The 17,734-nt window shown below is 41.1% G+C and overlaps 1 protein-coding gene across 1 annotated transcript in view; it reads right to left on the bottom strand.

Annotated features, from left to right (window-relative positions):
• LOC135245220 (calpain-2 catalytic subunit-like) overlaps positions 1–17,734 on the bottom strand; it is a 22,690-nt gene extending 4,956 nt beyond the window's left edge. The window contains exons 1-20 of the mRNA XM_064318138.1: positions 16,942–17,734; positions 15,594–15,663; positions 12,733–12,851; positions 11,753–11,886; positions 11,111–11,279; positions 10,543–10,626; positions 10,234–10,319; positions 8,892–8,966; positions 8,294–8,454; positions 7,869–8,038; positions 7,113–7,124; positions 6,247–6,458; positions 5,714–5,750; positions 5,087–5,152; positions 4,158–4,215; positions 3,568–3,632; positions 3,025–3,093; positions 2,823–2,901; positions 1,738–1,854; positions 1,143–1,224 (exon numbers count right to left, since the gene is read on the bottom strand). Coding sequence (XP_064174208.1) covers positions 1,143–1,224; positions 1,738–1,854; positions 2,823–2,901; positions 3,025–3,093; positions 3,568–3,632; positions 4,158–4,215; positions 5,087–5,152; positions 5,714–5,750; positions 6,247–6,458; positions 7,113–7,124; positions 7,869–8,038; positions 8,294–8,454; positions 8,892–8,966; positions 10,234–10,319; positions 10,543–10,626; positions 11,111–11,279; positions 11,753–11,886; positions 12,733–12,851; positions 15,594–15,663; positions 16,942–17,193 — 2,117 coding nt within the window. The 5' untranslated portion in view covers positions 17,194–17,734. The remainder of the gene's footprint in view (positions 1–1,142; positions 1,225–1,737; positions 1,855–2,822; positions 2,902–3,024; positions 3,094–3,567; positions 3,633–4,157; positions 4,216–5,086; positions 5,153–5,713; positions 5,751–6,246; positions 6,459–7,112; positions 7,125–7,868; positions 8,039–8,293; positions 8,455–8,891; positions 8,967–10,233; positions 10,320–10,542; positions 10,627–11,110; positions 11,280–11,752; positions 11,887–12,732; positions 12,852–15,593; positions 15,664–16,941) is intronic.

Below are 17,734 nucleotides of genomic sequence, written 5' to 3'. Positions count from 1 at the left end.
CAACCTTAAGGCTCGAAACAGATTTGTTTTTTAAGTCCAATATTTTTGAACAGCTTTCAATACAATTTGATTTCAAATGCACGTTTACAAGTGGACAGATTGGATTTTAGCATTAAGCATTTAGCATTTATTTGGCAAGCTACAATTTTCTTATTTTTTTGACTAGATAATTTTACAAGTCAGCACTGTTTTGTAGGGATTGATGAAAAATATTTGAGAAGGCAAAAAAAAAAAATATATATATATGATTTGACCTGTCCAACACAAATTGCATATCCAGGTATTGGACTGGGATTTAGAATCACATGCAAAGGTGGTCCTACTTGGAAATTATATTATCTGGATTCCTGGCGATTATTTTCTGTCTAGACGTCAATGAAAAACTCAGATTCACATTCGATATGTGGGGGAAAGAAAATCAGATTTGAGCCACTTCAAGTTCCCTGTCTAAATTAAAGCTTAGAGAATACATGGATGATATCTCAGCGCCTGGCTATACAGAGAGATCTTGTGACTATGGTATCTCTGAACCAATCAGATGCATCCAGCATGGTGGTATTTAAATGTACCTTGTTACCTGCATTAGGAGAGGAGTACCTTGTGTCTGTTTAAAGTTTTGTAAGATGCTTGTGTTCCCATGGCCAGCTTAGCTGTATGATCAAACCTGCCGATATTCTGTTACAAACACTGGCACCCGTCTCTTCATAAAAACAGAGATTAATCCACTCTGTCCTGTGTTAAGAGTTGACCAGTATGTCTGAATCTTTCATGTTTGTCAGTCACACTGAGTTGATTTGAAGAAACAAACAAACTAAACAAAAAAAAAAAGTAGCCTAATAATAAAAGCACCAAGAAAAGGGAGATGAGCTATCAAAGACACAGACAGTTCCAGTCACCAGGCAGGGCAGTTCAGGATGGTCTCACCACTAGCCCCCACGATCCACCCCCACCACCACCACCACCCCACCTCAATATCACACACACCACTGCCCTCCCACCCTCGAAATGAGTTCAGATGGAGCCGAAAAATCATCAGCTCTTTCGTCCCGCTCTCACAGATAACACAATACGCTCAGGACTGTAGCCAATGAACAATGTCATTACAATATCTTGAGCCTTCTGGACTATACACATGCAGATACCTGTTCTCCAGCAAGACACTTACTTCCAGGAGGGTCAACTCTATTTCTCCACTCCCATCCTTGTCCAGGGCCTTGAAGGTGTCTGTCGGCACAAAGTTCCTTGTTATCATCATGTCCGTGAACTGTGGAGACTTGCAAAAGTGTGACCCTGATCGATCGGCCATTATGCAGTAAGTTGGGGGGTCAGTGGCAGTTAAAACCAAGAATATAAGATCATCTATGGTGAGTATGTATCTATGGACTGTGTCTTTTGCCTATTCCTCTTTTATCTACGCCAGTTTTTTTCTTTCGTCTTTATTTGACCTATAGGTCAACGGAGAACTCTGTTCTCTTTTACGGTGACAACCTGGGAAATTAAAACGAATGCATAATGCTAGGGATTACAAAGCCAATCAGTTGCAGGATGGATGATGACAAGGCCAGATGTAGTAGAGATCCAGTTTTGTGGGATTTTGACTTAGAAGCCAGGGGGGACAACAGCCCTACTTTTTCTTCTTCTTTTTTTTAATCACTTTCGTGACTGATCACAGACAGTCAAATTCTCAGTTTAGTATCATGCAGTTTAGCATGCAAAGGACTATGGGATTAAACTCACTGAACAGGGTCTCCAGTCGAATCAAGCAGCCCACAAAGTTGTCAAAGTCTATGGTGAGGTTGGGGTCGCTGTAGCGTGCCACCACAATCTGGTGCAGGGCGTTGTTCAGGGAGAAACCTGCGTAAAATAGAGAGAGTGCTGATTTCACTGACACTGCAGTCACTCAGACACAAAGTTTATACATATTATAATAGTATATTAGTTTATGCATATTTCAGTGATATATGTTAATTTGTACATATAACAGTAATATATATTATAGTGAAAAAGTAGTAGAGTAGTAGAACAGTAGGGTATTTTTCTTAGTGTTAGTAGAACATTTAATTATTTGCCCAATACTTAAGCCTGAGAGGAAGGGAAATATTTGTGTCCACTTAAACTGGACATTGGTAGGAGAAACCAGCAAAAAAACAGTCTGATTTTGGGAATGCAGTCACGAGAATCAAAATACTATCTTAAAAGAAATTGTATAAGTTTTTATTATTTTATTTTTTTTTAAGTAAATTCATGCACATTTTTTAATATTACATATTATATAGTGAACGGGAGAGAATATTCTAAAATATATTTTTCCAATATATACCTCATTGTAATTTTTGCCTTATAACACATCCTGTCAGTTATGTTCAGATTTATCCTGCTGAGACCAAAGTAGTAATGTAGTGATTGGTATATCTTTGTAATGTACGTCTACATTATTCTACATTATTCAATACATTGTTCATTACAAATTACAATAGTTGTAGATATGTAGCAATAGTTGTATATTTCATGAATGAGTGTTATGATGTCTTGCTATCATTGGTGTGATGGTTGAGGGTATAGAAGTGAAATGCTGAAAATATAAGAACAACCTACTGTCCATACAAAAAAAAAAAAAAAAGATTCATTCAAGATTGCCAATATATTGGTCAGCCATATATGGAATAGTTTTTTTGTTTTTGTTTTTTTTGCGTAAAAATATCATTTATATTTGTATATTTAGATTAGCTGTTAAGGACTGGCAGCTTGGCCAAACACACTGTTCTGTTCAGTGATAGGAACAATGATGTGATATACGCACAGAAGTTCTCTCTCTCTCTCACCTGCTTCTTCCACCACTGCACGCATCTCGGTGGAACTCATGCAGCCTGACTTGTCAACATCCTTGTCGCGGTATAAGTTCTGTAACAAAGGTCAAAGGTCAGGCACATCTACCCTGCAGTACAGTAGAGTAACAGTTCCGTAAGACCTGTGCTTTCTGTACAGTTACAGATATCATCTCAGGCGACGTAAAGAACTGCAAACCAGGTATTTTTCGATTTTGGTCCACAGGATCTTGAATTCCACCAGGCCAAGCTTCCCGGATCCATCTTTCTATGACAGCGGTCAAGGAAGCAAAAAAAGTCACTTCTCTCTTCTCCCATTGGTCATTATTAATTATTTACATTGCGTTACATTCTTCAGAGTGACTGATCACACAATCTCTCGATACAGCTGGCTATATACTGAAGGAATTCATGTTACGCACCTTGGCCAAGGGTACAACAGCAGCATCTCTCAGAAATAACACCTGAAACTAATGGGTTACAAGTCTAGTTCCCTAATCATTATGCTGCACTGCAGTCCTAAGAAAGCAGATGTCAATAGGCAATAAACCAAAAGTCAGACTACAACTAGATGAGCAACATTCCAGTTTGAGTCTGTGAAACACAATGTCGACTAATATTATGTCATATGTTATGAGACCTCATGTAATGTTAGGAAATGTAGTGTACGCTCATGAAATTTAATATTATATAGCGCCGTGTGATGTGATGTGGCAGGTAATGTAATTTGGCGTTAGGATACATCCAGTAGGTTCACCATGTTGCGGCAGGTCTCAAGCCCGAAACCATTTGTTTTGATATCATCACCTGAACAAAAACGAAGAGACGGAAGATTGCTAAAGTCCTGTGCAACATCATTAAAAAATTTTTTTTAGAATGACCATCAACTTCAAACAGACATCCATTCTGCAAGCCTGAACAGATGCTCTCTGAGGTTCCAATCATTGACAGACTGTACCACATCGCCATCTACTGAGCAGAGCTAAGAACTGCATGCAAGTTCACAGAGCCTAACCAAAGATGAGAAAACCAGGTTAATGTGGTTTCATAGGTTCTAAATAGTCAAATAGTCCCATTTAATAAGAAAAGCGCAGTAAGTTTTCAACAGGAAATTCTCAAGCACCCATTTTGTAGAGATAAATTAGAGAACATGATGGATGGGCCACGTACTTTTCTCTTTGAATCTCATAACTTCATCAAGCTCCGAAAAGGAGCAGGCTTTGGTGGGCTGGCAGTTCAGAGTTCAGTGCAGTCATAAACATTTATACAGGGAAACAATGCATTCAAAATGGCCATGGATAATTCCAATTGTTAATGGAAATAGTGACTTACGTCTGGGGACCACTCTGTTCAAAATTCTTCTCAGTTCAAATGCAGAAATTTCACAGTCCTAAAGAAGCATATAACAAAAATAATTCAAAATTAAATACTGATAATGGACAGATTTATTCCCTTTGTCTATAACAACAACAACAACAACAATAATAAAACATTATTTGCAATAATTTTTATTTAAAAGTTTTGGTCAACAATGTGTGTATATTACTTGCATACCATCTTGCCCAACATCATTTGATATGAGCATAGATTTTGTGCAATGCCACATATAATGGTATGAAATTTCTCAGGGCAGCACAGGCTTGATGTTTTCCAGTAACACACACTAGCCTTTTCTGATTGGCCACTGGGTGGCACCATAATTTAATTTCCATTTTTAAAAATCCTATAAGATCGCTTGTATGGTATGTCACAGAATTTGGTTGTGTATAATTTTGAAGCTGAAGATGGGTTGTAACCAGATGCTGCTATTTTTAATTAGACACTAGGGGGGGCTATTACAGTGAACTGAATTTCCATTAGTCAAAAATATATTTTAAAAGCAGCACTGGCATATAGCGAGGGTCCCATATCGAACTTATTACAGAAGGAACCTATTACAAGGATTCAGCCACAGTGACCCAGGAAGGCATTGATCTGCTCATTTCTGTTTGGGGCTGTATTTTAGATTATTTTATCTGATCAAAAATACTGTGTGTGTGTGCATGTGTGTGTTTGTGTGTGTGCGTGTATGTATGTGTGTGCATGCACGTGCATGTAATAATAAATAGTGTTCTGTTTATATTGTGATTCTGTTTGTGGGCCAGTGGTTTACACAGGACTGGACACTTGTAGTAAGAATACACTTTTCTAACATTTGAAGGAAAAAAATCCAGAGTTTTCTGTTTGGGGACTTTGAATGGAAGAAACACTTTCGGACTCACTTGTCCAGCTAGCTGCCCGAAGAGGCTCCTGAACCTGTCATCCACATCATCTTCAGTTATTTCAATCTGCAACCACAGACAAGAAATAACCATATGTACTGATAAATAATCAATATTGTTTTTTTTTTGTTTTTAAAAAAAAAAAATTTTTTAAATAAGGCATAATGGCTTTAAAAGAATGTGCATTTTCATTCAGTTGTAGTATCCTGAGAGAACTGGCTCGATGCTTGTTAGCCAGCGGAGGCTGTCCTTGACTCCTCCTACAGGAGTGACGTTATTGGCTGATTGAGCCTCTGCAGTCGGACTGCACAGGCTGCTCATTGGATTAACTCCCCCAGCACACTGACTGCGCAGTTCAGCTAGCAGACTGAGCAGAATAAGCAGCAGCTGGCAAAGTGTGGTCAAAGGCAGGGCGTGACTGCGCCTGTGCTTTCCTGAAAGAACGTACGATGGTGCCACGACGAAACAGGCTTAGGAATACGAGAAACTGAGAGGCAATATATACATTTTTGGGGGAAATTTCATTAAGAAAAAAGAAATCTCAGAGGCGAAATTAATAAATTATGGCCACATATTCAAACAGGATGTAGAGCAGGATCTCATTAAAATGAAGACCATCAGCTTTACCTCTTCTACGTGGGACTCAACAGGGTCATCAAGTTCTCTAGATAAAAAAAAGACAGACAGAAAAACAGAGCGCCTTTCAGTAAAGTTGGCTGTGTGAGTCAGGTCTTCACAGTGCATGTGTTCTGAGTGCTTTAGTTTTCTGTGGAAAGTAGGGCCTTTGTCAGCTTGGGTTCCTGTTCAACTAGACATTTGAGCTGCGGTTGCCACAGGCGTCCTTGACACAGATGTTTAAAAAATGTAATTTGACTCTTTCTCTCTCTCTCTCCCTCTCAGTATATTTAAAGAGCTTTTAAAAGGGGTGTGTCCAAACCAATTTAGGTCTCTTAACAGTCCAGACACAGAAAATGTTCTACCGGTTGTACCTCTGCAGTAAGCGGTGACTGTGGGCTGGACAATCAGACTGCTGTCTACATCCATGCCAACAATGAGTGGGTGTGTCACACCGTATGACAGGCCTTCAGGCCATCGGTACTGTGGCAACCGACTGTTCATGTGAACGTAACCTATTTTAACTGGGTTCTCGGTTGACGTACTGGAAGTCCGCCTGCTTCTCGGAGAAGACGCGCACGCAGAAGTCCCCGTTCTTGTGCGGCTCGAAGGTGGAGGGCACGATCAGGTACTCCCCCGGGGGCAGGCAGAAGCGGTTGCACACCTCCCGCAGGTTAATGAAGGTCTCCGACCGCGCCTTGGTCGCGTGCCGCAGGAAGAAGTTCCGGTTCAGGTGAATGTTCCTCTGACCCGAGGCCTGTGGGATACACACACACACACACACACTGGAGAGTATGCACATATACACATACGCTGAAGGGTACTCACATATACACACACACCGGAGGGTACTCACATATGTACACACACTGGCGGATACACACATATACACACACACTAGAGGATACACACATTCACACACACTGGAAGATACACACACACACACACACTGGAGGATACACACATACACGCACACACACACACTGGTGGCTGACATGTGCAATATGCAAGTGCACCAGTAAACATAGGTATACAATCCTTATCACAGAAGCCAACACTAGCTTGAGTCAATGATTAGTAGCTTAACAGTAGCTCCTATGGCTTATAAAATAAATAAAAAAATAGATAAATATGTTTTTGAACATTTTTCTACCATTGACTCAGATTTGTTAGTGACTTTATTGATTTTCTTGGTCTAACTTTGTTCTTCTAATTAGCTGTTCTTCTAGGATATAGAAGATCTATAGCCATTCCCCCACATACAGAAGTCTCTCATTAGCCACTCCTTAAAGGCAGCAGAACCAGGTGGAGGTCTTGCACTTGTTAAGTGCAAATGTAGCTAGTAATGTAGTGGTAATGTAGCTCCAGTGTAATGAACCCCAACTTGTTTGACTCTCCTTCTGACACATACCTCCTCAGGCACCTGTAAAAAAAAAAAAAAAAGAACAAAATAAATCAAACAGAAAAAAAGGCTGACAGGCTCATCTTAAACAGTATTATATCTCAGAGTTATGGACTGATGATCAGCCAACTAGAGATGTATGAAACCAGAAGAAGCATATAGATATAGCAATTTATCTACAGTGTTTGACTTAAAGGGCCAGAGCTGACTCAAACAGTTCACAAGAGCAAAAGAGAATTAGGTCGCTGAAAAGGGTACATTCATCATTTCAAAACCAATGTTAAAAATGTTCAAATGATATTGCAACTACCCTGATTTATTTACTCCCTCAAGATTTATAGTTACAGTGAGAATAGCCCATAACAAAAAGCTACAGTATTGTGAAAATCTTCCAATTCCAATCAATAATTAAAAGTCCTGAAGTCAGTGTATTTTTACATCACTGTCAAAGAACTGTTATGAACATTGCAATAGTACCAAACGACCTCTGTTTCTGACCACTCTTTGCAGTCACGTTCAGAAACTGTCCTCGGTTACAGGACACCCATCACGCAATGTCAGTACATACAGTAGCACTCTGGAAACATAAATATGATATACTCTGGGACGATTTTTCCTGTGCGCAACAATAGCTCAAATGGTCATAGGGTGAGAGTTACTGTAGTCTGGCCTTTGATGAAAATAAAACAAAAATGGGGGTCCAGCAATGAACCTGTGCTGCGTTCTGCATGCACGCCTGAGGCCACAGACTCCCGGACAGCTGACCTCGTAGATGGCGAAGCCGATGGTGTGCATGTCCTCGCCCATCTTCCTCATTCGGCGCCGGTTCTTCTGGATCAGGCCCACCAGGAAGGTGCAGCCAAACTCGTCGTCGTCCGGGTCGTCGTCCTCCTCGTCCAGTTTGATCACAAACTGAGGGTTGGTCCAGAAGGTGTCTGCAGGAGGCCATCCGGGTCACACAATCAGGTGATAATTACGACAAATAAGAGGTTTTTCTTAGATTTCCAGACACGTAAGCTGCATTGAGACTAAATCAATTAAGTAAAATAAGCACATTTAAAAGCTTCCATTGTCAGCCTTTTAACAAACCCAGCTGTCCACACTAAGGGCTCGCAACACTATTGCACAACTAGTTGGACCGAGCGGCGGGATCGGTCTGAGGCAGAGACAGGGAGCGTGCGGGTCAGTACTTCGGTAGTTCTGGCAGCCTCCAGCAGTGGAGCCCCTCCTCCAGTTGCCCTCAAATTTGGACAGGGCCCATTTCTGGTACTCGTCGTCGGTGAGCGCGTCGGGGGTGAGGTTGCAGATCTCAACACGGGAATACTGCCGCAGGAATTCAGAGAAGGCCATCCTGGGGGACAGACAGAGGGAAAACTCTGGAAGTTAATTTCAGTTACAGTTAAAAACTAAACGATGCCCACAATGTTCTGTCGTGTTTTTTTTTTTTATAATAATGAATTGTGTTTACATTCATTTCCTGAATTGACCCCCACTCTGACGTGATTACAATTTAGTAAAGTGAAGTAGAATACAGTAGAGACCAGATAACAGTAGAATACAGTAAAATGCACTGAAATATGTAACAGCAGAGTAGAATGAAGTATAGTACAGTAGAGCATAGGACATTACAGCAGAGTACAGCAGTGTACAGTAGAGCACTGTAGACTACAGAACAGTAGCGTACAATACAGCAGAGGACAATACAATGGAGTAGAGTACAGTAGTGTAAAATACAGCATAGTCGAGAGCAGTAAAGAGTGTGGTAGATTAGAAAAGGTTGAGCTTTACCAGAACTCTCCGTCTTCCGATCGGTTCCTCAACCTGTCCCTGTCCTCGTCGCTGATGTAGCGCCACTCCGCTGAGCTGAGCACACAAGAGAGAGGACGTTAGAAAAAGTCCTCTGCTTCCTTCAACTGTACAGTCTGACAGCCTGATTTACTGCCCCAGAAGACCACACAGAAGGCCAGACACGGGGTACAAAGTAGACCGTTGAGTTTAATGTCCTGTCTCTGGACAAGACTATGGTCAGTCACGTATAGCCTATGGAGACTACTGAAGCTGAGCAGCCATACCACCCTCATATCAAACTACTGAAGCTAAGCAGCCACACCACCCTCATATCAAACTGCTGAAGCTAAGCAGCCATACTACCCTCATATCATACTACTGAAGCTAAGTGAGTGTTATCAGGGTTTGTTATCACTGCCAAAGAGAATTGAGTTCTCTGTGAGCCTACCTAGTTAAATCAAATAAATCTTAGATACCTCTTCACATAATACCTAATACAATTTATCATAAGGATTATATGATTCTTTCTGCTTTCATTGTTGTTTTTATTTCAGTTTTTTCTGCAGATGCCTTCTCATCCCTCTTTTAGTGAATGCACAATCACAGGTAAAAAGAGCGAGAGTGTGGAACGAGCACTTTAGTGCACGCAGGCATGCAGATGTGTGGAATGCTCCTTTACACACCTTTGCCTGAGGGAGGTTGGCCTGACTGCGCAAGCACCTCTCTAACAGGCTCTCATTCTCAAACTGAGGAGTGGCGCTTTGTTCTCAAGGTTAGGTCCGTGTAGCCAGTCTGCATAGCTGTGGGATTACTCTCTACGAGCCGCTGAAGATTTAAGTCAAATTAGCCACTCAAATACCAGCCCCAATTCACGACGACAGAACTTCAACCACCCGAGAGGAATAGATGCCTCACAATGACCATGAATAATGAGGCATGCCTAGGAATCTGGTCTAGAACAGAACAGACCTGGATCAAAGAATGATTTAAATTCAAGACAGAAGCGCTCAGACCCATACAAAAGATTGGGGCACTGGTGCTGGCCTCTTGGAAGAATTGTTTGCACTTTGCATTAGTCAAACAACTAAATGAAATATTTACGTCTTTAGACATCAATACAATTCCTGCTTTCGCCAATATTCAGAGGGAAAAGTCTTTCTCATGCGATTGCATGTATTGATCGGTAACATGTTTTGCTGAGAATTCGCAGGGATCGAGAGGAGTGTTTCACATTTTGCCAGCATGTGAAGTGACCTACTTGAAGAGTGTTTTTGGCCCACATGTCTTCGCCTGCAGAGTGAAATGTCAGTTGCGCCACAATGCAGTAACAGACACGGCTTACCCATCGCTCCAGGCACCCGTCCACTCCACCTGGCCCCACGGGTTTCTAATGCGTATGAGTTTCAGCATCTGCCCTTCATATTCCACCTGTACAAGGAGACACACACACACACACACACACACACACCATTACACCGGGAACAAAGTGAGCGAAATCCACAAGTTCACAACAGTCACAAACATTAACATCATACGGTCATCAGTGTTGCGTGTATCGGGTTCATGAAATGCTTAAAGGCTAATTAAAGGTTCTAATGATCCTCTGTTGGACAAATTTAAGCCAAAAATAATTAAGGAAATGCTCACTCACTTGTTCTGCACCCGTGATGGAGTAGGCGTGTCCCTTAACCAGTTTCTGTGATGTGATGGCCTCGGAATCGGCTGAACTCGTGATCTACAGACAGAGAACCCGGAGGACCCAGCTGACCCAGAGACCGACAGTCTGCACCCTTCATCCCGTCTCTGTCACGTTCAGCCCACATTTACGTTCTAGTCAATCAACTCTAATCATGTAACATGCATCTTTTAAATGATTAGCACGATTGACCATTTTTAATAGGATTTTCTTTTACACCCTGACTGTTGGAGAATTGATCATTAATAAACTTGTTCACGTTGACATATTGAGCAACTTTATATTAGTTCTGCAGAGAATATTTGATTTTACCTTAGGTATACCTGTACTGTGTTAATACTGATCTACAAAGAATGGATGTCATTGATAACCATGGATGATCAAGGATTAGTACGTATTCATGTCTGAATTTTATCTGGACCTCTGTCCTCTCCTCAAGCAACCAACAGGAAATGCTTTCATTTAGCGATATGAATATTCAGCGCACAGTTTCTCAATGAAATATTTTGATAAATAGACCCACATCTATGGAGCAGCCCAGGAGAGACCCCCTATGCAGGGCCTTCTGGATGATCTTGAAGAGGTTGGGGCCAGCTTTCCTCAGCTCGTGCGTCTCAGCGATGCCCCCAGTGAAGTCCTCAAACCCCTCGGTGGTGGAGCCCCCTGACAGAGCCTCGTAGCAGCCGTTCAGCCTACAGAGAGAAAACTGCCTATTTATTGATGCTTTTTTAAGGCCCTGCTTATTTATTCAGGCTTTATAAACTCTTGCTTATTGAATTATCCTTTGTACTTAGTCGTTATTATCTCTGCTATTTCACTTCTTCTCTCAGTTTGGAAAGTCTGATTGTATTTCAGTAGGCCTTCCACATAATAACATGTTATTATGTGGAAGGCCTACTGAAATACAATCAGTAGGCCTGAAAAATGATGGCTCACTGTTAATATTTACCTTCCATTGACATTCCCACTGGTAAAAATAAACATTGCACTTGAATACACTCATTAGCTGTGGTGTACATAGCCTACGGTTTTTTTTTTTTTGTTTTTTTTTGGCGTTTTACCTACAAAATATTCGAAACATTTAAATGAAATTCCAACGTAGCATAAGGCTACCAGTTAAGATATTCCACTTAACCAGGACGCTGACTGGGCCAAAACCACTCACTTGGCGTAGGCCTTCTCCAGCAGGGCGCTCCAGAACTCAGAGCCCTCGGCCGAGTGGACAAACAGCAGCTCCCCGTCTTTGGTGGGCAGCCGGTCGTCAACCACCACGTCCACCCACTCTCCAAACTGCCAGAACTGGAGGTGAACGTCATTTGATTTAATTTACATTGTTAATTTGCTGAGGAGACAATGCATTATTTTGTACATACTGTATGTATTAATTTTCACAGCTGTATTCGGAGGGCTCCCACCAACATAATTTGAAACTTTTTTTTTTAATTACACGCCATGGCCTGGGCCCCCCTCAGGCCCCAGCCCAGGACAAATTGTCCCAGTTGTCCTGTGTATATTTACTGAAGTAATTATGGTTAAACATTGAAAAGGAGCCATTGAAGTACTGCTTTACCTCAGGACTTAAGGGAAAGGGGTCATCGCTCATTGAAAGAAGTCATTGCTCATTCTTTTTTAAAGAAATAGAGTCCAAAGCACTCTTTTTTTGCAAGTTAAAAACCCTTTATTAGGTTGGGGGAATGGGGGCTGGGGACTGGGGGCTGATCGGTGGCTCATCCAGGATGCCATCCATGTTGTCAGTCAGACTGGATAAGAGCATCTGTTAAATTATTTAAATGTAAAGTAATATAATGTGGTGGTGGTTGTTTATGAAAACGAAAATTATACATGTAGTAGATACTGGTTCAGTGTTGTAACACTTAATTTCCGCCAGATGACCAGGTCAAAGTTCAAGGTCTGAACTCTCAATAAGGCAACCAAGCAAAAAATTTTTTTGCAAGTACAGAGAGTTACTGAAATCATTGTATATGTCAGAACTGTGATCAGAAAACTGAGTATAAACTGCAGTACAGTAAAATGGTCTTTTCATTAGCAACTGTGGCGCGTGAGACACGGATGCATGTAATTGTAAACTAAGTAGACAGGACTTGATGTAGTTTTTTTTTTTCAAAGCCATTTTTTGTGACGCACCTGGAAGTGGAAGATTCCTGCATAGTCTTCCTCAAAGCTCTGCCCAGGTGGGACGACCCGAGCCAGCACCTGCTTGTTCAGGGTGAGGGAGGCGATGGCAGCCAGGAGCCAGCAGTCACCTGGAACATCAAAGGAATTCAACACCTTTGAGCAGAAGGGAGTAACCCGTACATATAGTACATACAGTACAGCTGCACACAGTACTGTATGTACTATGGATACAGGGGTCATGGGTCATGGATACTAACTTCTTGAGGTAAGATGCCCAACGTCTTAAGCCCAGTTCAGGCCAAATATTTGTGATGCAACAAAACCTTTTTTTAATGTGGCGGAGAGGAGTTGCAGCAGTGTAAACTACCCGTTTCAGAGCGTCTGATCCTGGTGCCTTCCATTGCAGGCGATTCAACTGGTCTAATCGCAAGTGGAGACTTCTAGCACATTGCAAAGAGTTGCTAGTTGCAACTTGTCGTGCCACATATCTTTAGTCAGAACTGGGCTTCACCGTAAATAAAAACCCAAAATCATGACGGTACCCCACTAGTTTTCTTTCCCATTCCTGGCTGATTGGCTATAGGTTTCCCACGCTCGTTATTTCTGTTAAAAGATTGCCCGTGGCTAACAGCATGGAAATGCTGCAGGACATTTAAACGAGCTCCGAAACAGACACCATCCTGTATGACAGGATTCTTCAACTGCTGCTTCCGAGGGGCCCGGATCATTTAAAAACGGGGTGCATGCAGGCCGAACATTGTCTGCATACAATTTCTAAAACAATGCATGAATAAGATGTATTTGCGCATACAGCACGTACACAGCAGCCTCCTTAAAATATGAATCGCTATGACTTATTATGCGGTCAGTAATAGGAGTTCTGACACTGTGTAGTTGCAGACCAGGATCTAGTCAATTTTTTTTAATACACTTGCAACAAACTTTTATTCCTTGTGCAAGACCATTAGGCCACTGCACTGCCAGATGAACAGCTGGATGAGGTTTAAACGCATTCTTCAGGGTGGAGGTGGAAAATTCCACAGGCATGATTCACTCACAGAGACTGATAAGATGCATAAGAGATCACAATCTCTCTCACAGAAGCAACAGAAATAGCCTGTAATATATCTATGGCCTGGAAGGGACTCTTGACCACTAACCACAAAATGTCTTATTGCATGAAACTGCTGTGTTTTGAATCTTATATCTTCAGTTTTTATGAACTTTTCTCAGGTTCTCTCAACGTAAGAAGTTGCATAAGTCGCTCTGGATAGGAGTGCCTGCTAAATGCTGTAATGTAATGTAGTGCAGAACTTAAATGATGCTATATAAATTAACAGTGGTAAAAAACTATGTAAAAAAAAAAAAACAATGGTAGAGTACAGATAACCATGATTATGGCCTATGTTCTATCTCCCATTGACAATGGGAATGCTTTGATTCTGTTCATACGGGGCTGTCTCTCTAAGTTATGTTTTACAGTGTCTTTATTGTGCTTGTTTATTCCAGTTCATTGTGCAGACTGTTCCCTTCTCTCTGGGATATCCCTGGTAATATTTAAAACATCCCCTGTATAGTAAAAGCAATTTTCCACCCACGTCAGACAACACAACAGACAAGTTCTGACAGACAAGTTAGTTCTCCCTGTCTGACTAGAAATGACAGAGGTGCTCTGAAGAATTACTTGCAGGAGGCAGATGTGCGGTTTCACAACACAACTGACATGGCTGTCCTCCCACTGGTTTAACAGACACCAGTTACCCATCAAAACAAGGGAACATAATACACCATGAGTCAACAGTGTCAACAGAATAGGGTGGTTAAAATGTATGACTGTTTCCATTTAAGTCATTGATTGGCTAAGGAATCCACACACCTTGTTCTGAGGGCCTTAATCGGCAGCTGATTGAAAGGAAACCACAAAAACCTGCAGACACTGCGGCCCACTGGGGATTCAGTTTGACACGCCTGATCCAGAAGAACAACCAAGTGTTCCTTTCAGTTTTTGTACAAATTTGAGTTAGCCAATGCACACAACAATGTTGTGTTGTCCCAGTAGTCCTAGATTGCATTTTAAAAAAGCTTATAAAAGGAACAGATGATGCCCCCAATTTTTTTAAATGAATGTTTACACGTGTGTAATAGGTATGAACACAATAAAAATTACTGATCAATATTAATTTAATGGAGCCTATTTATGAGACCTCTGAAGTTTTGTGCTCCGTGAATTCTCTGCCCCCATCCTGCATCATTAACTCCAGCCTCTGCATTGATTTTGCAGACTGGTTTCCCCAGGTGATGGACTGAATGAGTGGATATCACTGTTCACTGTGAGAGCAAATGCATCTACTGCACTCTGAAAGGTACTAAATCCTGCTGAACAACATTAGCGCACAGCAATTTTTGTGAATGGAATCTAATACTGAATTTCCTTCATCGTGGCCTGGCTGACACACTCTAGTTGGGTCATGTGGCCCACATTGTTGAAAGGACTGACAACCTTTGAGTCAAGGATAACGTTTGATGGGTTTAAATAGAAACCAGTCACTGTACTAATTAAAACTGCCCCAGGGCATGGTAATGATGGTTCTACTTTTGTTTGGATGTTATGTTGCTGTCTTTGTGTTAATCAACCTACCTTTAAGACAGGAACGGTTCCTGTGAAGTCATCTGCGACACCTTCAGAAATACAGCTGGAATCTTTTCTTTAAATACAGCACTACAAATGCTTTACTTCTTTGCTTCAATGGTTTTTTTTCTTCCAAATTTGAGAAGTGAAGTTATTTTCAAATTACCTGTCTGAAACTAACTTCTGAAACAAAAATCTTTTAGTTCCTAACTGAGTGTACATGGTATGGTCCTATACCTACCGAGAGCCCCCTGGCAGATATCAGTCCTGGAGGCACCATCATGAATAAACAACGGGTTGGAGCATAACTCCTGAAACAAAACCAACCCAGGCAATGATCAGTACACATAATATATACGCACACACACGCACACACACACACACACACACACACACACACACACATGCACACACACACACACACACAAACATGCACACACATGCACATGCATTTATGTATCCATAGATACAATCTTGACTAGTCTTTACCTTACCTAAGTCAATTACTAAATTTATATTATGATACCACATTGAGGGATTTCATTGAGAATTTTCAATGCAATGTAATGAAAGTCTGGATGGTGTAATGACACATCCAGTGGGTTCACCAGTATAGGAATATTCAGCCAAAAGAGCAATACTCAAACAATAGAACCGAACATCTATTCAGCTTGGAACACAATACAAAGACAATGCTTTTGTGCTACGGGTGGACAAAACATGTTTGGGTGTGTCACAGTATCTTATGTTTGTCTTCTATGGGTTTTGGATGAATTATTAGAATCTTGTGCAACCTGAATTTCAATGGAACACCTGCTTTCAAAATAGATGAAAAAATGTATGTGTTTTTAAGTAATTAAACATTTGAAAATTTAAACGAATTATGTAAGTACTACTTATAAGTACTTATATTAAGTACTGCCTATAGATAGTATAATTCATACTAGCAGTTTCAACTTGGAAAACACATTAAAGTACTGAAAAGTGCGAAGATCTCAACTGTAGCACGACATGGGTAACAGGTGCACGACCTGTAACACGCCCATTAAGGACGTCTATTGCATACAAAAATCATCTCAGTGATGTTTAATGAATTATTAGAATCTTGTGCAATCTGAATTTCAATGGAACACCTGCTTTCAAAATAGATGAAAAAATGTATGTGTTTTTAAGTAATTAAACTTTTGAAAATTTAAACGAATTATGTAAGTACTACTTATAAGTACTTATATTAAGTACTGCCTATAGATAGTATAATTCATACTAGCAGTTTCAACTGGGAAAACACATTAAAGTACTGAAAAGTGCGAAGATCTCAACTGTAGCACGACATGGGTAACAGGTGCACGACCTGTAACACGCCCATTAAGGACGCCTATTGCATACAAAAATCATCTCAGTGATGTTTCAGGCGTTTGCTTGATAAACCACAGAAAAAGCACGGGATATTAAACTTTATTAGGCTCTCCTAGGTTGCTTCATGAAGACGCATTTTTTCTGTACAATGATGCAATCTCGCAAACAAAATGTTATTCCAACTTACTGTAAAATTTTACAGCATCAATAATAGCCTATAAAAGTCGACTCACCGTGGGTCGTTGCCAAGTAATGCCTCGGACTTTGTATGAATTTGGTCCAAGGTCTTTGAAGCCGAGGGATGAAGGTAGAGCCTCAAAGCAGTCATCTTTAAATAGCTGCCCGCATTCAAGGCAATTCCGTTTCAACGCCTCGAAATCTTGTCCAAGGTACTTAACCGCTTGCGCATTGGAACCGATTCCCTGCGCCTTAAGACGGTCGTGCTGGAGTTTCGAGGCAATACCTGACATTGTTGTCTCTTCCATCCTGCCACTCCAATTTGTTCTGTTTTTTACTGTGCAGGGTGTGGTTTCTTGACCCACGGTGCAGTATATTAGAATGGGAAGAACCTCAGCACAAAAGACAGTCTCAACGCGAAAACTCGTACGGTAAGCTCTGCCCCCCGAACAGACTATAGTGAGAGCTCACACTCACAGGTGCGCCCCTGGACAATCTGTGCAAGTGTGTCTGTGTTCTTTTGCGTGTCTCCTACGGTTGGAAAGCCACAGGGTGTGCTGTGTTCTGTTTTCACATTAAAATCAACAACCAAATCTGACCCACACAGTAAAATGTCCAGTATTAATTCAACTCTAAAAGGACTAATTAAACTCTTAACTGATAACAGTTGGTCCCACAATGTGGGACCAAATATTATCTGTTAAGAGTTGAATTAACACCATTCTAGTTTAATTAGCACAGTACATTTTACTGTTCAAGAAACTACAAGGTAAGTTAACTAGCCTACAGTAGGTAACAAACAGCTTTATTTTTCAAGAACAGAGTAGTCCTACCTACATAGGCAACCTC

Source organism: Anguilla rostrata, chromosome 18 (assembly GCF_018555375.3).
Source record: "Anguilla rostrata isolate EN2019 chromosome 18, ASM1855537v3, whole genome shotgun sequence".
Taxonomy (NCBI): domain Eukaryota; kingdom Metazoa; phylum Chordata; class Actinopteri; order Anguilliformes; family Anguillidae; genus Anguilla; species Anguilla rostrata.
This window is presented reverse-complemented; position numbering and strand designations above follow the sequence as displayed.